The sequence below is a fragment of the Arvicola amphibius genome, chromosome 1, assembly GCF_903992535.2.
Source record: "Arvicola amphibius chromosome 1, mArvAmp1.2, whole genome shotgun sequence".
NCBI classification, from domain to species: Eukaryota; Metazoa; Chordata; class Mammalia; order Rodentia; family Cricetidae; genus Arvicola; species Arvicola amphibius.
Genome location: NC_052047.1, coordinates 186,124,871 through 186,149,699, shown reverse-complemented (window position 1 = coordinate 186,149,699; position 24,829 = coordinate 186,124,871). Strand labels below are relative to the sequence as shown.

General features: G+C 45.1%; 1 protein-coding gene across 2 annotated transcripts in view; it reads right to left on the bottom strand.

Moving 5' to 3' along the window:
- Positions 1–24,829, bottom strand: part of Sufu (SUFU negative regulator of hedgehog signaling) — a 92,652-nt gene that overhangs the window by 65,577 nt on the left and 2,246 nt on the right. For both annotated transcript variants that reach the window (XM_038328252.1, XM_038328260.1), the window contains exons 2-3: positions 22,068–22,202; positions 1,180–1,316 (exon numbers count right to left, since the gene is read on the bottom strand). In XM_038328252.1, coding sequence (XP_038184180.1) covers positions 1,180–1,316; positions 22,068–22,202 — 272 coding nt within the window. The remainder of the gene's footprint in view (positions 1–1,179; positions 1,317–22,067; positions 22,203–24,829) is intronic.

The following is a 24,829-nucleotide window of genomic DNA, read 5'->3' as shown; positions in this document are numbered from 1 at the left end:
AGTCCCAACATCCTTTTTAATCACTTGAGGATTGAGAGTTCAAGGCCAACTTGGGCTGTATATAAAGACTCTCTGTGCCCTCACCAAAAAAAGGCAAAATAAAACAGTCACTAATACAAATCTGATTTGTATTATAGTGTTAAAATTACTTCACATTAGAAATTACTAGTATTTTGTAACATTTACTTTACATTTCCCTAAGCAGGGACAAAAATGAATGTTTTAACAATCAGTGGAGTACCACCTCATCTTTAGAGCCCCCATTCCCACAGCAGGTCAAATTCTACATCAAAGACAAACCTATTTTCAAAGTTAGACCTGATGGCGCAGGCCTGAATCGGGCTAAAGTGTGAGTTCAAGGTCAGCCTGGACAACTTAATGAGACCCTGTCTCAAAATAAAAAATAAAGTATTGGATACAGGTCAGTTTCAGAGCACTCGCCTTTATGTGCAAGACCCAGCTCCAATCCCTACCTCTTACATTCTCTCTCTCACCTAGGTGCAGGTATGAACCTGTCATCCTAGCTCTTGGAGGCTAGTGAAGTGTCATTTCAAGCTCGTCAAGGTCATTATGTATAGTGAGGAAAGGATGGAGAGAGAAGGCAGTCATATACCAAATCAAAGATAAAAATCTAGGTCACATAACTAGCCACAGAGAGATATTCTGGAACTATGAAGCCTTCATAGGCTGGAGGGTGCTGGCAGAATGAGCTAAAAAGTAAGAACATTCCCAGCACAAAGACTTTACCCAAGATCCATTGTAGCAGTCCCCAGTAGGCACTAGGAGCAAAGGACAATCTCTTAGAGATTAATAATCTAAATTATTAATATCTGAATAATCTAACTCGGTTCTGATTTTAGCATCCCTCCACCCTGTGAGGGAAAGGAACAAGTTCCAGTCTCTATCATTCGCCCAGGCTGAGCCAAGATTAGCCTATGTGCCTGAGGCCTCGAAACAGACATAGAGACAGTCAGGCCACTGGGCACAGGGAACAGGCTAGTTATGACAGACAGCAACAAAGCCTGAGGGCATCAGGACACTGGCACAGTCTCTGCCTAGGTCCACACAGTTCCCCACCCACGAAAGGACTCTGCAGACATCACATACACCTGCGAGCTCCCATCTCCCACCAGACCAACAGTCACAGGACCAGAACAGCAGCAGCCTCTGGGCTATCACCTGACTGGAAGACATATCGAGCCAGGCCCTGCATCAGCTCCGCTGGCCATGTTGGTGGGGCAGACTCTCCAGTTTCTCTCTTCAGACGAAATGTCAATTCAAAGCCAAAACCACTTGGTCCGTCTGTTCCTGTAAACCTGGAAGGAGAAAAACATTTTCAGTTTAACTAGCACAGGAAAAAGTTCTACAGTGTTTGTGTGGTGGTCATCACAAGATTTCCTCAGCTCTAAGGGAATGCCAGGGTAAAGAAATCTCTCCAAAGCCTGCTTTACCCTCCAGTGAGCTGCGGGTATACATGTACGATGTCAGCCCAGCCAAACTCCTACACTGGAACTCTTGAGTTATAAGCTCCAGATTTTGTGGTTCTAGGACATTCTTTTTATATGATAGAAGAAACACTACTGAAAATCTTCCTTATGCTCCTCTCTTATTCAGACTGCTAATGAGTACCCACTGAGTTTGCTAAGGATACATGTCCTATGATCCGACAGTGTGGCTGTGTGCTCTGGGAAGACATGGCCTTCTTCCACTCCACCTCCAGGGACACCATGCCTAGCTGTACTGAGTGGCTTCCTAAGTCACAGGTCCCACTCTCTTCCTAAGGTCAGCCCTCACACCTATCAGTGAGTGCCACCTTCTCTAACCTCCCATGAACATCCCCCTCAGTCACTGAACCCCAAAGGACAACAGTGCAAGTCTCAGCTGAGTCCCTGAGACAGGTTACTACCAGAGAGGGCAGTGATGTCTACTCAAGAGCAGAACTTGGTTGGGGGAGTGCCACACCTACTCAGGTGAGGGAGGTATCTAAGGAGGAGTCCCCAAAAGCTCCACAAAGTTTGCCAGGATGAGAAGGGTTAAGAGTTAAAATATGTTCATCATGTAATTTTCAGTAATTATATCTTGTACAAACATGAACCACAATGATTATACACATGTAAACTCAAGCCATAAACTAAAATGACAGCCAACACCTTCCTTCTACGTCTTGAGAGTTGAAGACACCATCAGTGTCCAACCCTGGAACCCCTCAGAGCATCTTTTGTCAACGTCCCCAAGAGGTTAGCATGGGAGACTGGCAGAAAGTCACTGACTGGAGTCCCAGCTTTTGCTTTGTGTGCTCAGCAGATCAGCCTCCAGGCGCCACTCCACGAGAGAGCACCTCTGAGGAGCCGCATGCGATGCCTTCCGACTGAAAACGCATCCTTAGACATCGTCTAAGTCGCAGTCACCTGCAGCTGCAGCTAAGGATGTGTGCGCGCGCACGTGCAGTCTGCTTGTTTTTCTGGTTTCCAGGTGGGAAGCGGAATCTATTTAGAGGGCACACATGGATTCCTGGGGACAAGGCTAGAAACTGCTTAAAGTGACACTATTTAGACTATTTGTTTCCTTGATGAATTACTCTGTTGGGTCAAGTCTGCACAGAGTCTCTGGGAACAGCTACATTAAGGAAGCAAGCTGCCTCCCAGAGGCCGCAGGTTTGGAAGAGTGTGGAAATCCAGAGCTCTGTGAGATTGACTTTAAAGCTCTGAAAAAGGCTGGGGCATGGTGGTGAACAGCCTTTAATCCTAGCACTGAAGAGGCAGAGGCAGGTAAATTCGAGGCCAGCTGGTTGACACAGTGAGTTCTAGGCTAGCCACAGCTACACAGTGAGACCCTGTCTCAAAAATCAACAACTAAACAAAACTCTACACAGGGACGTGGGTCACTAGGGCAAAGGGAAGATCTCAGGCAGCTACCAATTAGAGACAGCTTTGTAAAATGCATTAGACCATTGTTCCAGGGCTTTCATCTTGGGCCAAGGAAAATACATGATTTCTAACCGCAAAAACTTGAGAAACAGACTAAAAGGAACATATGCGTTATAGACCACACAAAGGCGAGAATCCGCGGGTACAGAGAGAAGCCATTGTGCCATTTGTACTCATACCACATCTCACTGAGCAGAGCTCTATGCACACACATGCAGGAGTGTGCATTCATGCACACACACACATGTGCACACCATCTGTCTCCACACAGGGTGCTTTCTAAGCCAGCTCTGTGGTGGGCAGGCCAGCTCTCACTTGGCTGAGGAGGAGGGGCAGAGCCAGCCGGATGGTTCCCACCTGTGTTTGATTACCACCCACCAGGATGGCTGGACACAACCTCAACACTCTGAAACATGAGTTTGGAATGGCCCAGCCTTAGGATAAACACATGACTTGGGCCTGTCAGATTTCTTTTTCAAAGAAGGCTGTCCAGGCAATAACAGCCAAGCAACAAAATCATTCGGTGTTTAAAGTTCCCCGAAGGAGACTGGCTTGGTCTGGACCACTTCATACAAAGGTTTTTCCTGCCAAAGAGGGTTTGCCTAACCAGAGAATGGACCCACTCCAAAGGAACAGCTGTCTTCCATGTCTTCTAGGATGAAATATGAGAGCAATGAGACATGTTCTCTCTCTCTCTCTCTCTCTCTCTCTCTCTCTCTCTCTCACACACACACACACACACACACACACACAAACATTCATGCCTCCCCAACTCACATATACTTATGTACCCACACTATATATATATATATATATATATATATATATATATATAAAGCTCAAATGTTATAGTAATTTAAGGTTAATTAATTATTGAAGAAAATGGTTTTTGGAGATTGAGTGTGGCCTACGTGTCAGTGTTTATAAAGTCTGTAGTAGTACATCACAATGTCCTGGGCCTCACACTAACCACAGACTCAGCCAGACAAGCTCTAATCCTGGAACTGCCATTCACAGCAAGTGTCCTATGTAGGCATAACTTTTTTTTCACAAGCTGGGCAGTGATGGTGCACACCTTAAATCCCAGTACTAGAGGCAGAGGCAGGCAGATCTCTGTTCAAGTTCAAGGCCAGCCCAGTCTATCTAGAAGGTTCCACAGTCAGAGCTAAACAAAGAAACTGTCTCAGAACATACAAACAAAAAAGATTTATTCACTGTGTGTGTGTGTGTGTGTGTGTGTGTGTATACATATGGGGACATCAAGGAACTGCATGCCCTGGCACAAATGTGGCCATCAAAGAACATTCTGAGGAGCTCGTTCTCTCCTCCCGCCCAGGAGAGCAAACCCAGGCTGTCAGGCTTTCAGGTGTTACCTATCCACCGAGCCTCCTAACAGCCCTGCTGCAAACCTTTATGCCAGATCAGCTATTATTTACAGTAGCGGTTACTAGTTCTGGGAACTCACCAGAAGAGAATAATCTTGTATTTGGAAAAAAAAGCCTTTGGCATAAACATATCCAGTAGTATTTATCAAAAAAAAAAAAAAAAAAAAAAAAAAAAAGAAAAAAAAAGAAAGAAAATCCCAGTGTTCTATAAGTAGGGCTTATATAAGTTTCTGGTGCTTCATTAGGACACCACTGTGACTAAAAGCCAGGGCTAGCAGGAAACAGACTGATCTGTGTAAGCGCTGAGAAGCAAAGGGCCCTCTGTGCCTCTACCTGGTGAGGTGGAACCAGGTGACATCCAACCATACGCTAGAGCCTCTACGGTGCAAATGTAAATGGTGCCTCATCAAATGGTCATGAAAGTGGAACGTCTGGGCATGGCTGGTGACAATGCAGCTGCTATAGAAACATGACTGTTTTCAAAAACTGAAACAATTACTGCAATGAGGCAAGAATTTCACGTCTGGTATCTACACAAAAGCCTGGAAACAGGGTCTTGAAAACCCTTGTTGACAGCAGCATTATTCACAACAGTGCTGGGGGAGTCACAAACAGTAGAGGCAATCCAAAAGCCTACTGCCAAGGCGAGTAAACAGAAATGAGCAGATACGAAAGTCAACCATTCAGCCTTCAAACAGGATGTAGTGGCATATTCCTATATTCCTGGAATTTGGGAGATGGAGGCAGGAGTATCAACAATTCAAGACCACCCTCAGCTATATAGTGATCCTTGAGGCCAGCCTGGGCTGTAGAAAACCCTGTCTCAAACACAAGCATACACACACACATCTGACAATATGAGTGAATCTTGAAGACGTCATGCTAAGTGAAATAAGCTTGACACAAAGGAGCAACCCTGCAAGCACCCACTCAGATGGGGCAACTGGAACAGTTAGACACCAAATACAACTGTGGCTTCTAGGTGTTGGGAGATGGTGTGGGCATCCCAAAGGCCATTGCTGAAGGAGTTCCCACAGCAGGGAGACATGGAGAATAAGAACTATTATTTTGAATAGGTCTAGTTTCAACTGGGAAGACCAAAACGTTCTAGAAACTGAAGGTGGTAATGGCTGTACACTAAAACAAAAACCTATACCTAAACATGGTGGCAATGGCAATTCATATCATGAATATTTTACCAAAAGTGAATGGGCATTAAAACAATCAAATTAAGTGCTCGCTTTGGCAGCACATATAATAAAATTGGAACAATAAAGAGCCAGAGATCGCTGTGGGCCCAGGTGTGAATCTGGGACCTTCGAGTGAGTAGACCTGAGCCAGAACCCCTGTGGGTCTGGGCGTGAGGATATGATAGCTACATAAACAACCCCCAAAATTCTACAACTCATAAACACAGTAATGTAGAAGAATACAAGATTAATTCAAAAAAATCAGTAGCCCTCCTGTACACATATGATAAATGGGCTGAGAAAGAAATCAGAGAAACACCACCCTTTACAATAGCCACAAATAGCATAAAATATCTTGGAGTAACTCTAACCAAACAAGTGGGAGACTTGTATGACAAGGACTTTAAATCTTTGAAGAAAGAAATTAAAGAAGACACCAGAAAGTGAAAAGATCTTCCATGCTTTTGGGTAGGTAGAATTAACATAGTAAAAATGGCAATCTTACCAAAAGCAATCTACAGATTTAACGCACTGCCCATCAAAATCCCAGCAAAATTCTTCACAGACCTCAAAAGAACGGTATTCAACTTCATATGGAAAAGCAAAAAACCCAGGATAGCCAAAACAATCCTGTTCAATAAAAGAACTTCTGGAGGCATCACAATCCCTGACTTCAAACTCTACTACAGAGCTACAATACTGAAAACAGTCTGGTGTTGGCATAAAAACAGACAGGAGAACCAATGGAACTGAATTGAAGACCTGGATATTAATTCATACACCTTCGAACACCTGATTTTTGACAAAGAAGCAAAAAAAAAATCAAATGAAAAAAGAAAACATATTTAACAAATGGTACTGGCATAACTGAATATCAACATGTACAAGAATGAAAACAGACCCATATATATCACCATTCACAAAATTCAAGTCCAAATGGATCAAAGACTTCAACATAAGGCCAGCCACACTGAACCTCATAGAAGAGAAAGTGGGAAGTACACGAGCACATGGGCACAGGAGACCACTTCCTAAATATAACCCCATTAGCACAGACACTGAGAGAAACAATTAATAAATGGGACCTCATGAAACTAAGAAGCTTCCGTAAAGCAAAGGACACTGTCAACAAGACAAAATGACAGCCCACAGAAAGGGAAAAGATCTTCACCAACCCCACATAAGACAGAGGTCTGATCTCCAAAATATATAAAGAACTCAAGAAAGTGGTCATCAAATAACAAATAGCAAAAAAAGAACAAATAATCCAATAAAAACATGGAGTACAGACCTAAACAGAGAACTCTCAACAGAGGAATCTCAAATGGCTAAAAGACTATTAAGGAAGTGCTCAACATCCTTAGTCATCAGAGAAATGCAAATCAAAACTCTGAGATTCCATCTTACACCTGTAAGAATGGCCAAGATCAAAAACACTGATGACAACTTATGCTGGAGAGGTTGTGGGGTAAAGAGAACACTTCTGCATTGCTGGTGAGAGTGCAAGCTGGTACAGCCCCTTTAGATATCAGTGTGGCGACATCAGAAAATTAGGAAACAACCTTCCTCAAGACCCAGCAATACTACTTTTGGGTATGTATCCAAAAGAAGTTCAATCATGTCACAAGGATATGTGTTCAACTATGCTCATAGCAGCATTGTTTGTCATAGCCAGAATCTAGAAACAACTTAAATGCCCCTCGACCGAAGAATGGATAAGGAAAATGTGGTACATTTATACAATGGAGTACTACACAGCAGAAAAAATAACATCTTGAATTTTGCAAGCAAATGGGTGGAGCTAAAAAACATCATTTTGAGTGAGGTAACCCAGATCCAGAAAGACAATTATCACATGTACTCACTCATAAGTGGTTTTTAAACATAAAGAAAACCAGCCTACAAATAACAATCCCAGAGAACCTAGACAACAATGAGGACCCTAAGAGAAACTTAGATAGATCTAATCTACATGGGAAGTAGAAAAAGACAAGATCTCCTGAGTAAATTGGGAACATAGGGACCTTAGGAGAGGGTTGAAGGAAAGGGGAGAGGCAAGGAGGGGAACAGAGAAAAATGAAGAGCTTAATAAAAATCAGTAAAATTAAAAAACGAAATTTTAAAATCCATGAAGCAAAAGCTAACAAAAATTATCAAAAATACCCGTAGTTGGATGCAGGAAGGAAGATGAGTCTCAGAAAAATAAAGGCTGAGGGCAAGGTACACACCATATCCTAGAACTTAGAAGGCTAAGGAGGGAGAATCTTGAGTTCAAGGTCATCCAGGGCTATGTGTAGGCTCCTATCTCAAAAGTCAAAATAAGGGGTCAATGAGATGAGTCACTACAGGCACTCGCTACCAAATCTGATGACCCGAGTTCCATCCTGGGCCCCATATGCTGCAGAGAACTGACTCCCATAAGTTGCCCTGACTTCCACACATGTACTGTAATATGCATGTGAACACACACACACACGCACACGCAGATGACTGAGGTAGAATGGACACTGAGGGGCATCACCTGACAGTTCAGTGTCAGCTTCCTTAACCCTCGGATGCGCAGGGTGGGCCCCAAAGCCACACGGCCCCAGGAGCCCAGTAAGAGGCTGGCATAGAGTGAAACAGCACAAAGACAGGCTGACGTCATCGCCTCTAGTGACCAAGGGCAAATTAACCCTCCTCTGCCCCAGTTTCCTATCTGCACACTGGAATAAGTACATTCTCCATGTAGAGCAACAGACTGCCAACCTCAGGCAGGAGAGCATCTTTGACTATCTTCTTAGAGTCAGCTTGGAGCCACCTGTTCCCACCCTTCACACCTCAATTTTAACTCCTGGACTCATGGACACAGTCATTCAAGAACCACTGGCCGGGGTCTACCAGCTTTGTCCGGTTTCCTGGCTGTGGATTCCTCCCAAAGACCTCAAACTTAGCTTGAGACTTTTTTTTTCTTGAGACAGGCTTTCTCTGTGTAACTTTGGCTGGCCTGGAACTCACTCTAATCTGCCTGCCTCTGCCTCCCAAGGGGTGGGATTAAATGCATCGCTACCTCCCCAGCTGTCTTGAGTCTTTGTGACCACTACTGTGTTCTGTGATGGAATTCTGTAAATAACTACTGAATAAATGTAAGCAGAGGGACGTTTTGAACTATTCAAAATTGCTGATAACATCATTAGCCATTTGGAATCAGTGTTTAGTGACAATACTATCCTGGGTAGTAAAACTTAGCAAAAAAAACTTTTAGATATGCTTATACGGCAATATTCTTCTAGAATTTAAGACTTTGTTAAAACTCTGAGTTATATTAAACCATTCTCTATAACCTTTATAAAAAGAAAGGGAAGTTGGATATGGCAACAAGAACTTATAATTCTAGTACTTGGGGAGGTGAGGGCAGGAAGATCAGGGGTTCAAGGTCATCCTCAGCTACATAACAAACACAAGGCCAGCCTCAAAAACAAAAAATAAAAAAGGAGGGTGGGATGGTAAAGAGGTGTCAGGGAGCAAAGAAAGAAAAAAACATCATCCTAGGGCCATGGGTCCTGGGTTTAGTTCCCAGCAAAAGGAGAGAAGGAATTGGAGAGGGGCATACCATGCTCACCCTGAGAGCAGAGACTGTCAGCTCTGCCCTTCACATGCCTGCTGTCTGCTACTCCCTGTCCAATCAGACTCGACAGCACACATATAACTCACTGGAGTAGCTCCTTCCCCAGATGCCTTGCCAGGGGCCAAGGACCACGTTCCCACAACATTCCTCAGGTTTAAAGCAGTAGTTCCCAGGGCAGACTCAGCTAAGAATCCAACCAGACAAACTTTCCTGCTCCCAGTACTTTAGGAGCTTAACTCTGTCCTGGGCTTCAGGGAGCAAAGAGCTTCCCAGACCAAGGCGTGGAATTTAAGTAAAGGCCAGGATCAGCAGACCCTTTCCCACAGAGCAGTGGAGGCTCAGTCAGCCCTCCCCTGTGGGAAGATCTGCTAGACCTTGCTCCCTGCATTCACAACCACCTTTTTTTGAGGACAGCGCTCAAACCCAGAGGAATCCAAACCGGCTGGGCAAGCTAAAAAGAACTGTGAGTGGCCAGGCAGTGGTGGTGCACACCTTTAATCTCAGAACTCGGGAGTCAGAAGCAGGCAGATCTCTGTAAGTTTGAGGCTAGCCTGGGTCTACAAAGAGTTCCAGGACAGCCAGAGCTACAAAGAGAAACTTTGTCTCACCACGCCCCCCAAATAATAATAAAGTAAAAGAACTCTGAAAACCAAAAAAAAAAAAAAAAAAAAAAAATTAAGAAGACAAGCTAGACCAATGATGGCAAGTCACAATCTGATTTGGGAAGTGGGCCTCTCCAAACTCAGGTGTTTAACTCAAGAGCTCCTTGCTGGCCCAAGAGCCAGAAGATCTGCCCAGAGGCCCTTTGTCCACCCACCATCTCCTAAGGCTTTGAGCAGCCAGGTGCCTTAGAAGACCAAGGACATGATCTTTCCAGCGTCTCAGTCCCCCCTAGGGCGAGGTCTGTTCTTTGTGTGCTGTACATGGGGCACATCACGTCAGAGTTGAGCAAGCCAAGTGGTAATGACAATCCCATCATTTCAAGGAGACAATCAGACCACGACATCAAACTACAAACAAGATAAGCAGTGTTAAAGAGCCAGGAGCTTTCCTCTGTCTGTTGGGTTCAAGCACCTTCCTGATGCTGCCCTGGAGCCACCCTTGCAGCCATCAGCTAACTCTGTTCTTTCGCTTCACACTAGAGCAGAGCCCCAGCTCTGGTCAAGTTCCCTGAAATGCCACTCTTGCATTCATACGGCATAGCTGTGTCCCCATTAGCCAACTAGGCATTTTCTGACTGCCACATTCTTTTTTCAAAATGAAACAGTTTATTTTAATTATATTTTTAAGACTAATTTTTTATGTGATGAGTGTTTTATTTGGATGTATGTACACACAGCACACGTGTACCTAATGCTGGAACAGGTCAGAAGACATTGGATCCTCTGGGACTAGATATGAATGGTTGTGAGCCACCTGTGAGTGCTGGGATTTGAAAATTGGTTCTCCATAAAAGCACCAAGTGCTCTTACTTGCTGAGCCATCTTTCCGGTTCTGGCTATCGCATTTTTTTAACCTTTTATTTACTTTTATTTTTATTTTATAAGTACTGTTTTTTTTGGGGGGGGGGGCTTTTTGTTTTGTTTTGTGTTTTGTTTTGTTTTCTTTGCCTGAATGTATGTATGTGCACCATGTGGATGCCTGGTCCCCAAGGAGGCCAGAAAAGGGTTTTAGACCCTCTTGAATTGGAGGAGGCTGTGGGTTGCCAAAATGATGCTAAGAACCACACCCCAGTGCTCTTAACCACTGAGCCATCTCTCCAGTGCTAACTACCACACCTCACATTACCTTCAGACTGTATGCTACCCTATTCCCTGGCCTCCTCTAGGACCACACTGGCCTCCCTTCTGTTCCTAGAATGCCTCAAGGCCACAGCTGCTTCGACTCTGCAGTAGCAGTCTTCACTATCTGGGTCTGTCACACAGCTGGATGGTCAGGACTCTAGCACCTTGCCTTCCAGGAGGACTAACTGCAGAACAGTACCATCAGTGTCCCTAGAGTTGTACAACAAGGCAGCCCTGGCTGTCACCTTGTCACCAAGGTCTCAAAGCTTCACACAAATTGATACTGGTCTCACTGTAAAATGTGTCTTCTCCTCCACTCACCTTAATTCTCAGTTATTCTCTCAACACTCCATTCTATTCTGAACCCAGGGTCTGCACTCTCAAACTATCAATACATTTACATGTCTTCCCTAAGAACCTAAGACTCGGGAGAGCAGGAACCCTGCCTGCCTTACTCTCCAAGGTACCCCAGCACTGAACAGAGCACAAGACCATTCCATAATGCACCCTGGAAATCCATGGAACAGATCAAGAGCTCCCATACACCGAGTGCAGGGCTGAGTCCCTCACTTAAGTTTAAGTCCTTCTAGGAAGCTGCTATGAACTCAAGTCCTCACTGCCAAACAGCCAACTGACCTAGCCTCAAACGTAGGCTGACCACATTTCTAAGCCTCTGATTCCTTTTCCACAGCCAAGGCAAGAACTCTATAAGAGGAGACAGTCAGGCACCATGAGGACCTAAGTCCACCTCCCACAGGGACACTTCAGCCAAAAGATAGGCAGTGAGGAGCAGGACCGGGTGTGTTGTTCATTATCACAAACCCAGCACTCCAAAGATGTCCCATGACTTACGTTGGGTGGAAACCAGTTGGGTCTGCCTACCCAACACCTGGTAGACCTGTGTCAGAATGGGCAGTGGGTCATCCTTTCTTCTAAACCCAAACACCAAGTATTGCATGTTTCTATGTACTATAGAAAGTCTCACAAAACTGGCCTAAAATGTAGCCCATTTATTTCAGCAGCCAGAGGAACTTACCATGGGCATCTGTGCCCTTGTCTGTGAGCATCTCAGCATTTTTACTCATGTCTGAATATTTTGTGTATTCCAGGTACAAGGACCCTGAGAGACAGCTCAGCAGTTAAGAGCACTTGCTCTCTTATAGAGGACCAGAGTTCAGTCTCCAGTGCCCACAACAGGCACTCACAGCAACCTGTAACTCCACCTCCCTTTTTTGGCCTCTGTGGACACCTAACACATGTGCACATACATACATAAGACATACATATTTATAAAATTTTAATTTAAAGATAGGTTCTTGCTGGTTACAAATTTGTGATCTTTGCTTCTCTACTTCCCAAGTGCTGGGATTACAGTACATGCCACCATGTCCAGCCTAATACTGACCTTTTTAAGAGAAAAACGACACAATCAACATATCAAGATTGCTGCAACCACACATGAAAATATGTTTATGTTTTTATTTAAAGATTTTAGGAGCCAGAAGACCATGCCTGTAATATTAGCACCCAGGAGGCTGATGCAGGAGGATTACTAAAGGTCAAGGACTGCCTGGGTATATTAACCAGGGTTCTCTAGAAGAACAGGACTGAGAGAATGAATGAATCTATGTAAGTATGTATATGTGTGTATGTATGTACGTATGTGATTTATCAGAGTGATTCTACTAGGTATAGTTTAGATAGTCTAACAATGGCTGTCTACCAACAAAGTCTAAGAATCTAGAGTTGTTTAGTTCAAGAGGCAAGATATCTCAGCTGGTCTTCAGTACACACCAGAATCCTAAAGAAGTGGGTTCTAGGCTTAGCACTTTGGAGCATTGCTGCTCTTCCAGAAATCCTGGGTCCAATTTCCAGCACCCACATGACAGCTCAACAGCTATGTATAACTTCAGTTCCAGGGGACCCCACACCCTCACACAAACATATATTCAGGCAAAACATCAATGCACACACACAAAATAAATTGTTTTTAAAGCAAAGAAAACAAAACATCAAAAAAGAAGAAGCAGGCACTAATGCCAGTGAAGGAATAAACTTGCCAGTGAGAACAGCCTCCTCCTTCCATGTCCTTTACATAGGCTGCCAGCAGGTATGGCCCAGGTTAAGGTGGGTCTTCCCACCTCAAAGATCCAGATTAAAGATCGGTGTTCCGATTTTAAGTGATTTAATTAGGAAAAAGCCCTCATAGGTGTGCCCGGTGCTTGGGTTTTAGTTAATTTCAGATGTAGTCACCTTGACAACCAAGAATAGCTATCACACCAGATATGTAACTAAGCTTATCTTTAAAAAAAGGAAATAATAATAATAATAATAAAAGTCAGGCATGGTAGCTTAAATCTTTAACACCATCTGGAGATCAAGGATAGTCATGGTTTCAGAGTAAGCTGAAGCCAGCCTGGGCTACATAAGAGCTTGTTTCAAAAAATAAATATATATAAGTACAAAACTGAGCTAAAATTTTAAAAGATGTCAGTACTAGTTGAGAAGTGGGCACCAACACAGCTAATACATGTATGTGTTCTCCAGTACTCTGCACCAAGAGCCACAGAGGGAAAAGATGAATGTAGCCAAGCTGACAAGGCAATGGGCAGAGGCAGAGACAACTGAGTGTTAAATGTGTATTTTCAGACTCTAGAAGACAGAGACAAGGTAAAGCTGAGAACAGGGTTAGCCAAGTGGCAGGAAAAGCCTTGGAAGATGTCCCTGTGAGGGACAGCTGGGCAGCAGTCACTGCCAACTGTTCACAGGGTCAGAATCAAGGATCACAAACAAAAGGTAGAAGGATTATGAGTCCTCCCTCCCTGCTTTAATTTCCAGCTGTGAGGAAATGACTTATTTTCTTCATACATGAAAGAAGCTGGACAACAATGGGTGGAATAGGAAAAAGTCAGGCCAGGAAAGTTGTAGATTTTGTCTGGTTTGTGATGGTTCAGCTAAGGCAGGGAGATCATGTTGGGGCCTCACAGTCCAGTCATTTCTCAGCAAGGGCAAAGCTATGCCCAATAGGACCTGAGGGGTAAAGTTTGTCAACCAGTCTTTCTACAGTCTGCACAGAGGACACAGCTCAGTGCACCTTGGGGCCTGCCTTGGGACTGAGGCTGCATGTCCCAGAGTCAACTATCTTTTTCTCTATCGATGAAGAAAATAAAGTACAGAATTCATGAGCCAGCTCCAGCTCCCACAGAGACCTGAGGCTTCAAAGATGGGCTTCTTCCCAGCATTCACACAGGAGGGCTCACTCGCTGAGTAGCCTCAGAAAGGACCAAAGTGGAGCTGGAGCTCATGGGGCAGACTAGCGTGAAAAAAGCTCTAGGTTTGCTCCCAGCAGCTCATGAGCCAAGTGTTGTGGCACTTGAGAAGTAGAGGTACAACAACCAAGAGTTCACGGTCATTGTTGGCCACAGAGAGTTTAAGGTCAGCTTAGGATACCAAGACCCTGTATCAAAAACAAAACAAAACAAAACAAAACAAAACAAAAACCCAAAAGGAAAATAGGACTCACTCCTGAATTCAGGAAGTGAGAAAGGAGCGTGGGGCTTGAGGAGAGGGGAGAAGGCCAACAACAAAAGCGAAGACACAGGTGGCCATGAGATGCCACCTCCACAGCACTGGAGGACTGCAAGTAAAACAGCTACCATCCCACACCTACTCGGTGGCTAAAAACAACACTGAAGGTCGGTGAGGACATGAAGCAGGAACCCCCCCTTCACTGCTGGAGGGGATGCAAAATGATACAGTCACTTTGGAAGACAGTTTGACAGTTTTTCACAAAGCTAAACAAACTTTTACCGTCCAGTCCCCCAAACAAAATGAAACCCTATATTCACACAAAAACCTACCTAAAAAAGTGTTCATATCAGCTTCATTCAAAAGTCACCAAAACCTAAAAACAAGATATCCTTAAGAAATAGAAACTACGCCGGGTAGTGGTGGCGCACACCTTTAATCCCAGCACTTGGGAGGCAGTGGAAGGCAGTTATCTGTGAGTTCGAAGCCAGCCTGGTCTACAGAGCTAGTTCCAGGACAGCTAGGGCTGTTACACAGAGAAACCCTGTCTCGAAAAACTAAAACAAAAAGAAAGGAACTACAGCGGGGCCACCTTTCACCCCAGTGCTATGAAGCCAGAGCTTCTCAGTGAGACCCTGTTGTACTCCACCCCCAAGGAACAAAAGGAAGGTAGATGGAAAGATAGTTATATAGGCAGGCAGACAGACAGATTGACTAGATCAGTGAGGAGGCTCAGCATTTGGCAAAGGCACCTGCACAAAACTGGTGGTCCAAGTTCAATCCCTGGATGACCCAAGTTCAGTTCCAGAACTGGATGTCTGAATTTTCTACCGCTGTGATAAACACCATGACCAAAGGAACTCGGGGAGGGAGGACAGGGCTTATGATGTCCTTCCGCTCACAGTCCACCATGAAGGGAAGTATAAATTAAAAAAAAAAAAGAAGCAGAGAGTGACAGAAGATAGCTAAAATCAAGCTTCCTCCACGAGCAAACAGGCAAGTGTACACACACTCTCCACATAGACACATGCACGCACACACACATGCACTCTTTCACACACACAACGACACAATGTTTTTCTGGTGGACAGGGAAAACAGAATTCTCAGCATTGACAACTTCAGCCTGGAGCCTGCCTGGCGGCATATGCAAAACCCTGGGTCTGATGCCCAACACCACAGCAATTACAAACAAGAGTTCTATGGATCTGCTGGTTAAGGTGCTTGATGTCAATCAAGCCTGACCACCTGAGTTTGGTCCTGGGGACCCACATGGTAAAGAGAGAACTGTCTTCTAATCTCTAAACATGCATCGGGACACAGGTGTCTGCACCCCACCTCCAATTAAATGATCTGTACCCCCATTCAGCCCAAGTCAAAGGGCCTCCCACTCTTCCCAGGTGGTCTGAATCCCTAGCTTTAGTAGCAATTGTTCCAATTTCACAGTCACCCTGAAACCAAACACCTCTGAAACTTCCAAGTGGCCTGCCCTCTACTGAGCCCACAAAGCTCTTCCTCCAGTTTGCTGAACTCATCTGGACTATCCTGGGGACCAGGCCATCCTGGGGACTGTCATCCGCAGGTGGTCTTGTGAGGCACTCCAGGGAGGGAGAAACGCTCAGGTCCACAGGGAGGCAAGGCCAAAACATGCATACACAGCAAATGCAGGGCTTCTCCTGGAGACCCCAGAAGATAATGGGGCATGCTTCAGGGCTTCCGCAAGGCAAGCTCTGAGAAAGCAAAGCTAACCTTTCTCACCTGCGGTGACTGAGTCCACACTAAATAACAAGTGGACAAGTTAATCTGTGCCCAGCGTTCAATAAATAACTCACGTGGTGCGGAGTCCAGTGAAGAGCACGAGGAAGAAGGCTGTCTACCACCTCAGTCAAGGCAGCCACCGAAAGCCTGCCAGCCGCAGCCAAGCCCTCAGGTGAGGCCACAACAGTCTCAAACCCACCTGGACACGCCATGTCTGTCAATCAGCCAGCTTTGTGGGGCACAGCCTACCTCTACCATGGTGATGACGTGTGGCCCTAACCATAGGGCCACAAATCTGGGTCAATTCCACATGAAGACAGTCTTTGGAACCAGTCCAGGACAAACATCTAGCAGATGACTGCCCCACAGGCTCTCGCTGGGAAGTCTGCCTTTGTTCATGAACACACTCTCCAGCTAGCCACCCTTAGGCCTCTGGAACTTTTTATCTAGTGAAGGTTTCTGGAGATCCCAGGAGCCACCAGAAATTCTCAGAGAAAGGCACTGATGTTACGGCTTTCACAGCTCTGCAAATCTCCCCACTCTATCCATAGCTGCCTGTCCACAAAGGAGCCAGCCAGAGCTGCAGGCTTAACAAGTGCAGATATCTGACACTTCCCAAGCGTGGGGGCTGGGAAGGGCAGTCTTTTCTACTGAAGGCATTGTGGGTAGCCTCTCACTTTCTAGAAAACCCTCCTGTTGCTCCAAGCTAGGATCTACATCATCTTTCAACCTCAGAAACAGCTTCTTCAAAATCTTTTGGGCTGGGGTGTGACTCATTTGGTACTATCTCCCTAGCATGCACAAAGCTTGGGGTTCCAGCCCAGCACCACATAAACCTGGCTGTGGTAGCACATGGCTGTAACTCCAGAAGTGGGGTGGGACAAGCAGGAGGATCAGAAGTTCAAGGTCATCCTCCTTCACCAAATCTGAAGCAAGGACATGAGACCCTATTTCAAAAAACCAAGGGCTAGACAGATGGCTCAGCCTGTTAAGAGCATTGGCTGTTCTTCCAGGGGATACAAAACACCCAGACATAGAATAAAAAAATTACCAGGCAATGGTGGCAAGCACCTTTAATTTGAGCACTTGGGAGGCAGAGGCAGGCGGATCTCTGTGAGTTCAAGGCCAGCCTGGTCTATAACTGAGTTCTAGGACAGTTAAGACTGTTACACAAAGAAAAAAAAACTGTCTTGGGGAAAAAAAGTCAAGAACAAAAACAAGCTAGCCCTAGCCCTTGGGAGGCAGAGGCTCCCTATGTGGATCTCTATGAGTTCAAGACCAGCTGGATCTACAGAGAGTTCCAAGACAGCCAAGGATACACACAGAGAAACCCTGTCTCAGGAAAGAACAAACAAACAACCCCCCAAACCCATTGATACACTCACTCACAGGAAGGGGAATGAAACTGGCTAACCAGGGGCCCAGGGGAGAGTGGAAGAGCAGCATGGGAGAAGCTGGTCAAGCAACTAAAGGGACGAAGTTCAAGAAACACGGGAGCAACTGCACAATGAGTACCGTGCACAACGGGAGTGTACTGCACTTTTCAGAAAGCTAAAAAAAGGATTTGGAATTTTTAAAAAATAACTCATTTTTGTTTTATTTGCATTGGTGTTTTACCTGCATGTATGTCTGTGTGAGGGTGTCAGATCTTGATGTTACAGATAGTTGTTAGCTGCCATGTGGGTGCTGGGAATTGAACCTGGGTTCTCTGGAAGAGCAGTCGGTGCTCTTAACCACTGAGCCATCTCTCCAGCCCCTGATTTGAAATGTTTTAACCATTAAAAAAAAAAAATATGAAATGAAGTTGTTTAAACACTACATAATTGATATATGTGTCAAAATACCATGTTATCTCATGACATAATTTTTATGTTTTTAGACTCTTAATGTGTGGGTCAGTGGTAGGGTGTCCACCCAGCATGGGGTGAAAGGACTGAGGACAATCCTCAGCATCTAAATAGCAATATACGTGTGTGTGTGCGTGCGTGCACACGTCCATGAGGAGTACACATGTGTGGAGACTCCAGGTTGACGCTAGGAGTCTTCCTTCATTGCTCTCCATTTTATATTTTGAGACAGGGTCTCTCACTGAGCCTGGAGCTCACCACACAGTAAGACTAACTAGCCAGTGAGCTCCAGGCATCTTCCTGTCTCCACCTGCCCAATATGAAGATTACAGGTGTGCACCACTGTGCCCAGCATTTTTGTGGATGCTGGGGAACCAAATTCAGCTCTTCATGCTTGTATGGCAAGCAATTTTGGTGCAAACAATTGTTCTCATCCTGTTCCCTCTAGTGAATGTGAGGTGGGAAAGAACATGGGTGGAAAGGGCCATGCCAGTCACTTGTTCTTCACCTTAGGGTTACCAAGCAGGACTCCCCTGAGCAAGAGGAAATGCCCGTCTCTATCCTCAACAAGTTCTGAGGAAAAAAAGAGAAAGGCTACTAGGAGAGACATGGTAGGAACAGAGAGAAAGCAGGACAATACCATGGCCAAGAACAGACTTTGGTGCCACCAGATATGGCTTTTACTTTACCAACTGCATAGCAAACACCTCAATTTTTCTGTGTCTATACTTCAGAGGTAATAATTCCTCATGGTGGGGAGGGGATCTGGAGAGATGGCTCAGTGGTTAAGAGTGCCTGCTGCTCTCTCAGAAGAGCCTAGTTCAGTTCCCACCATCTGGTGTAGGGGAGCCTTCTGTCTATGTGTTGCTTTCATTGGTTAATAAAGAAACTGCTTTGGGCCTGTTGATAGGGCAGAACTTAGGTAGGCAGGGAAGATAGAACTGAATGCTGGGAGAAAGAAGGGCGGAGTCAGAGAGATGCTATGGAGCCACCACCAGAGTCAGACACACTGAATCTTTGCCAGTAAGCCACTGCCACGTGGCAATATACAGATTAATAGAAATGGGTTAAATTTCTATTAATCAAGATGTAAGAGTTAGCCAATAAGAGGCTAGAGCTAATGGGCCAAGCAGTGATTTAATTAATACAATTTCTGTGTGGTTATTTTGGGACTAAGCTAGCTGGGCCTTCCTCCTACAACTGTCCATATCAGATGGCTCACAACTGCCTGTAATGCCAGCTCTAAGGGATCCAAATCCCTCTCCTAGCCTCCATGGGCACCTGCATACACACACACACACACCAATAATAATAATAATAAAAAAATCTTTTTTTTTTTTTTTTTTTTGAGAGGGTCTCTTTACATAGCCCTGGCTGTCCCAAAACTCATTATGTAGAACAGGCTGGCCTCTTGAGTGCTGGGATTAAAGATGTATGCCATTTCTTAATTAGTTACTAACCTGGGAAGGTCCAGCCCTTAGATTCAGGATATGTAAACTAAATAAACCCTCTCCTCCCCAAGCTGTTTTTGGTCACGGTGTTTCACCCCATGGTAACTCTAACTGAGCCTGTGTACGAGGATGAAATGTGCCCTTTGCCATGCCAAGAGTATGGAGCTCAGAGGACAGCTGTGAGTCGGGTCTCTCCCTCCACCTTTACATCGGTTCCAGTTCAGGAACAGACATCAGGCTCAGCAGCTGGTGCCTTTACTTACTGAACCATCTCACTGCACTCTCTGAAGGTTGTTAAGAGTACGTCCTGCTCTTCCAGAGAAACTGAATTAGGTTCCCAGCACCCACCTGTAACTCTAGCTCAAGGGGATATAGGTCAGCCTGACTACAGTGAGTTCTAGGACAGCCTTAGCTACAGATTAAGATCCTGTCTCCCCAAACTGTGTGTGTGTTACTCCCTCATATATATTTTTTGTATTATTTTAGCTCCACTACAAATACTGTAAAACAGGGTCCCCAAGGCTGGAGAGATGGCTCAGTTGTTAAAAATACTGGCTGCTCTTCCAAAGGACACAGGTTCAATTCTCAGCACTCACATGGCAGCTCACAACTGTAACTCCAGTTCCAGGGGCTCCTACACCCTCACAAAAATATACATGCAAAAATACCAATGTACATAAAAATAAACAAACTAAGCAAAACAAAACAAAAAACAGGGCTTGCACTCAGGCAAGATTAAGTCTACTCCCAACGTTTCTCTTAATCCATTCTGAAGACTGTGAAGACAGGCACAGACACTACCTGCCATGTGCTGGAGAAGAGGGGAGGCCTGGCTGCTGAGCCTAACAAAAGAGAGAGAAAGCTAGCCTGGCCTGTGGGCATGGAGTCGGTATGGGACAGTGCAGTAATTTAAGAGTTCAAACTCTGGACTCAATCTAAATCAAACTCCAGTTTTTTTATAACCTAGATGTGAGGCTTGAGCAATTCAGTTTCCTTGTTCGTAAAACAGCAATAACAAGAGAATCTAGTAACAGGGAGGCCTCTTCCCCCATCTTTCTTTCTGGGTAGTGGGTACTTAACATAGGCCAGCTGGAAAGTCGTAAGGCTCCACCTGTCCTGACTGCAGAGACCGACTCTGGAGACGGTGGTGTGTTAATGAAGATGATCATAACCCCCATCTCTTGTAGTCCTAAATATCTCATGTTGCTCTGTTAAATACTTTCACATGGTGAGTTCCAGGCATGTCGGGGCTACATAGTAAGAACTTGTCTCAAAAAAACCCAGACTATAGACTATTTGAACTGAAGATGAAGCTCCATGATGCAGCACTTGGCTACTATGCCTGAGGACCTGGGTTTGATCCTGAAGGAGTCTGATTGAGGACACAGACTATTAACATCTAAATCCTGGCTCCAAATCAATCACCCAATCATTCAATCGATCCTGGCCCTCACACTGCTGAGAAATAAGATTAAGTCATAGAAGAGCTTCATGTTTCTATCCCCTCGCTCCTAAGTGGGGCACATGTTATCATCTACCAGCTTCACAGTTTCAGGCTGAAAACTAAACTCATTAGTAACACATGTATAAAATAACTAAGAGAGTACCCGGTGAATAATCAGTGATTTAAAAAATGTTGTTAGCTTTTATAGTTATTCTAATTGTAATTTTGGAAGATTAAATACTAAGTTAACTACATTTTGCTTGATATCATAATATGTTTTGGAATTAAAACATATACTAGGTGATTATAAAAAGAAATCAAGGAGGGCTGGAGAGATGGCTCAGCAGTTAAGAGCATTGCCTGCTCTTCCAAAGGTCCTGAGTTCAATTCCCAGCAACCACATGGTGGCTCACAACCATCTATAATGAGGTCTGGTGCCCTCTTCTGGCCTGCAGGCATGCAGGCATGCAGGCAGACAGAATATTGTATACATAATAAATAAATAAATATTTTTTAAAAAAAGAAATCAAGGAGAAGAGTAAGAAAAATTTATTTAGTGTATGGGTATTCTGGCTGCATGTATATCTATGCATCAGTTATGTGTCTATTGCCTGCAGAGGCCAGAGGACGACACTGATTCTGCTAGAAATGGAGTTATAGACAACTATAAGCTGCATCCATGTGGGTGCCGGGAATTGAACCTGGGTCCTCTAGAAGTGCAGTCAGTGCTCTTAACCACTTGAGCCACAGCTGAGTCATCTCTCCAAGCTCCAAAAGCATAAGATTTTAAAGGACAGAGGGCAGAGAACAGAAGCAGATCAGTGCCAAGATTGAAGTAGACAGGGCAGGCAAGACAAATGCAAGTCTGGCCGCACACATCTGCAAACCCTGTCACTCAGGAGGCTGACATTGGAGGACAGAGAGGTTCAAGACCAGCCTAAGCAATTCTACAAGCAGCCCTTCAACCACCAGTTCAAGACCAGCTTGAACTACATAGAGAGTTCCAAGCTGACCAGCACAGCAGAAGGCAGAAGCAGGGAGAGGACACTGAAAAGTGTCACCCTCACAAAGCCAACATTATCACACACGTCCAATAAAACCTCAGAAACAGGCTTAGGGTCAAGGAGAGACAGTGGCACACACTCACTCATGAACTCTGCTGTCACCATAGAGATCGCTCAGGCCAAAGCTGATGTAGTGCCAATGCTCAGGGATGTTGGCAGAAGGACTCCCCATATTCCTGTACATGCTAACATAATCCAACGGGTCTGGACCACCCAACCTGCAAAAGACAAAACACAAGGTGTCAATTTAAACCTGGAAACCAGAAAATATCAAGAGGCTCTGCTCTACAAACCCGAAATCCCCATCCTTGAGGGGCCTAAAACAAAAGACAACTAAAGCAGGGCAAAAATCTCTTTAGCGATGAGCCAAGGAAAAGCATCCGAGGCTATGTGATCCCACACGGTCAAGAAACTCCCTCCTCTTCCCTCCAAGAGACAGTGCCTCTTTTAGAAATGAAGCAGACTTGCTGGTTGCACATTTTGCTTTCTCCTGTTTCAAGTTGCTGACTCCAAATAGAGTCTTCTATGGTGCCTGACAGCATGCCAGGCTTCAAGAGATGCATCAATGGCTTCTGTTGAATGACCATCCAGAGTATGACCAATGGACATCATTCCTGCAGTACGGGTTTCATTCTATACCTGTCTCTTAGACAGCTAGTTCCTGAAAGCCTGTATTGTGCCTTCTAGTATCATTTCTTCTAAACACACACAAAGCCTCTGGCCTGCACAGACCCCGGCCTGAACACCACAGATCAACACTTAGTCACTGCACGTTACAAAGTCCAAGCATCAGCTAGCCCAGCTCTTCACAGAGCACTGCACCACGACCCAGACCGAACCCTGCCAGCACCTGCATTCTAAAGAGCATCCCAGGAGGAATCTGTCTCAAAGGGAGAGCTGGGGCAGTTCACAACTTGAAGCTCCTCAGGATCACACTAAGTCTCCCCACCATAAATCCAACAGAGAAGCAGTTGAGGAAGAGATTCAGTCATTACCTCACTGGAGATTTAACTCAATGAAAGTTCTTTTAGCAATCAGTGCCTAGGCAAAAGAAAGCAGACAACAGACGAGGGCTTTCCTTCAGAATGGACAGGAAAACAGACTTGAGAAGCACACTAAATGGAAACCATCAGCAGAAGAGAGTGTGCACTGAGCCCATGAACCCCACATGGACCGCTCCACAGACTGTAGACGCCTTGCCTGGCCTGGGACATGGACAGGAGTGCAAGTGGGCTACACTACTGAGGGAACACTAACAACCAATAAAAGACACGGTACAGAAGATCCCAGCAAGTGTGCCAGGACCATGCAATTCAACCCTATCTTAAAACCAGTAAGTCTGGTTTCATCCTCTTTGCCAGGATGTTATTAGCCTTTGCAGAAATCTTTATCCTCTGGGGGGGAAACTAAGTTACTTATAGAATTCATAAGAAAGAAAGTCACTCCAAATAGCTTAACTCTCACCTGAGTGAATTAGGTAAAGGGACAAGTCTCTATATCTGCTTTTTGTTTTTTTTTCTTTTCTTTTTTCGAGACAGGGTTTCTCTGTGTAGCCCTAGCTGTCCTGGAACTCACTGTGTAGATCAGGCTGGCCTCGAACTCAAAGACCCACCTGCCTCTGCCTTTCAAGTGTAGGGATTAACGGCATGCGCTCTACCACCTGGCCTCTGTCTGTCTTTAACTGTGATTTCACCAAATCATTTGACTTAAACCCATAATCAGTTGAATTTAGAAACATTTTGGGGAAGGATAGAGGACCCCATTATGGCTGCAGAATCCTAAAAATGACAGGCTCCATATTCCCCCCAACTTCCTACTGGAAATCCCAAGAGTCTTTGCTGCAGCCTAGGTCCGTCCAGCAACAAGCAGTGACGTTGTGTTGGCTGCCCTGCTCCACCTGCCAGCACACTGTAGCTCCTTCAGACAGACTCCCAGAAGAGGTCGCATCAAATAGAGGCCTTAAGAGGAGTCAGGGAGCCTGGTGGTGGCGGCGCACACCTTTAATCCCAGCATTTGGGAGGCAGAATCAGGCAGATGTTTGTGAGTTTGAGGCCAGCCTGGTCTACAGAGTTCCAAGACAGCCAGGGCTACACAGAGAAACCTTGTCTTGAAAAACTAAAAAAGGGGTCAGGGAATGACAAGACTCAAACAGCCTCGGCTGACGGTGGTGGCACACACTTTTAATCCCAGTACTCGGGAGGCAGAGGCAGGCAAGTCCCTATGAATTCTAGGCCAGCCTGGTCTACAAGAGCTAGTTCCAGGACAGCTAGGACTGTTACATTGGAAACGCTGTCTCGAAAAGCAAACAAAAAAGGACTCAAACAGCCTCATAACCAATCTCAGATAGTGCTGGTCTAGCACTCACATTCAGATGAAGGCTGAAAATTGTGTTTTATACTTAGAAAAAGATGTGATCTAACGGCCTAAAGCATCCCTGACCTTAATTCCCAACACCTGACTTCTCTGTAGGGCAGCTAAGGACTAGAGTGGACCCAGGGCACCAGGCTCTACCACCCCACTTTGATCCTTGCCTTGTTTGTCAAAGTCTCAACTCTTAGCTGGAGAACCCCTGCCAGCCAGGGTCCACTACCTAAAAAGTCACCCCTCAAACCCAAGAGAAATCCCATAGCCAGACCCAAGCAGTTTAGCCAGCCCCCCCCCCCCCATGCAAGAACTGAAGGGTTATAACACGCTTCTTCGGTATCTCAATTCTGTAAATCTCTCTGAGTCTCAGAAAAAAAAAAAAAAACAGACCCTAAGCTCTCTCCTCTTAAATTCCTGCATCTAGGTGGTATTTCTTATTTCACAAAATGCTGTCCATGCCTTCTCAATTGTTATCACATGC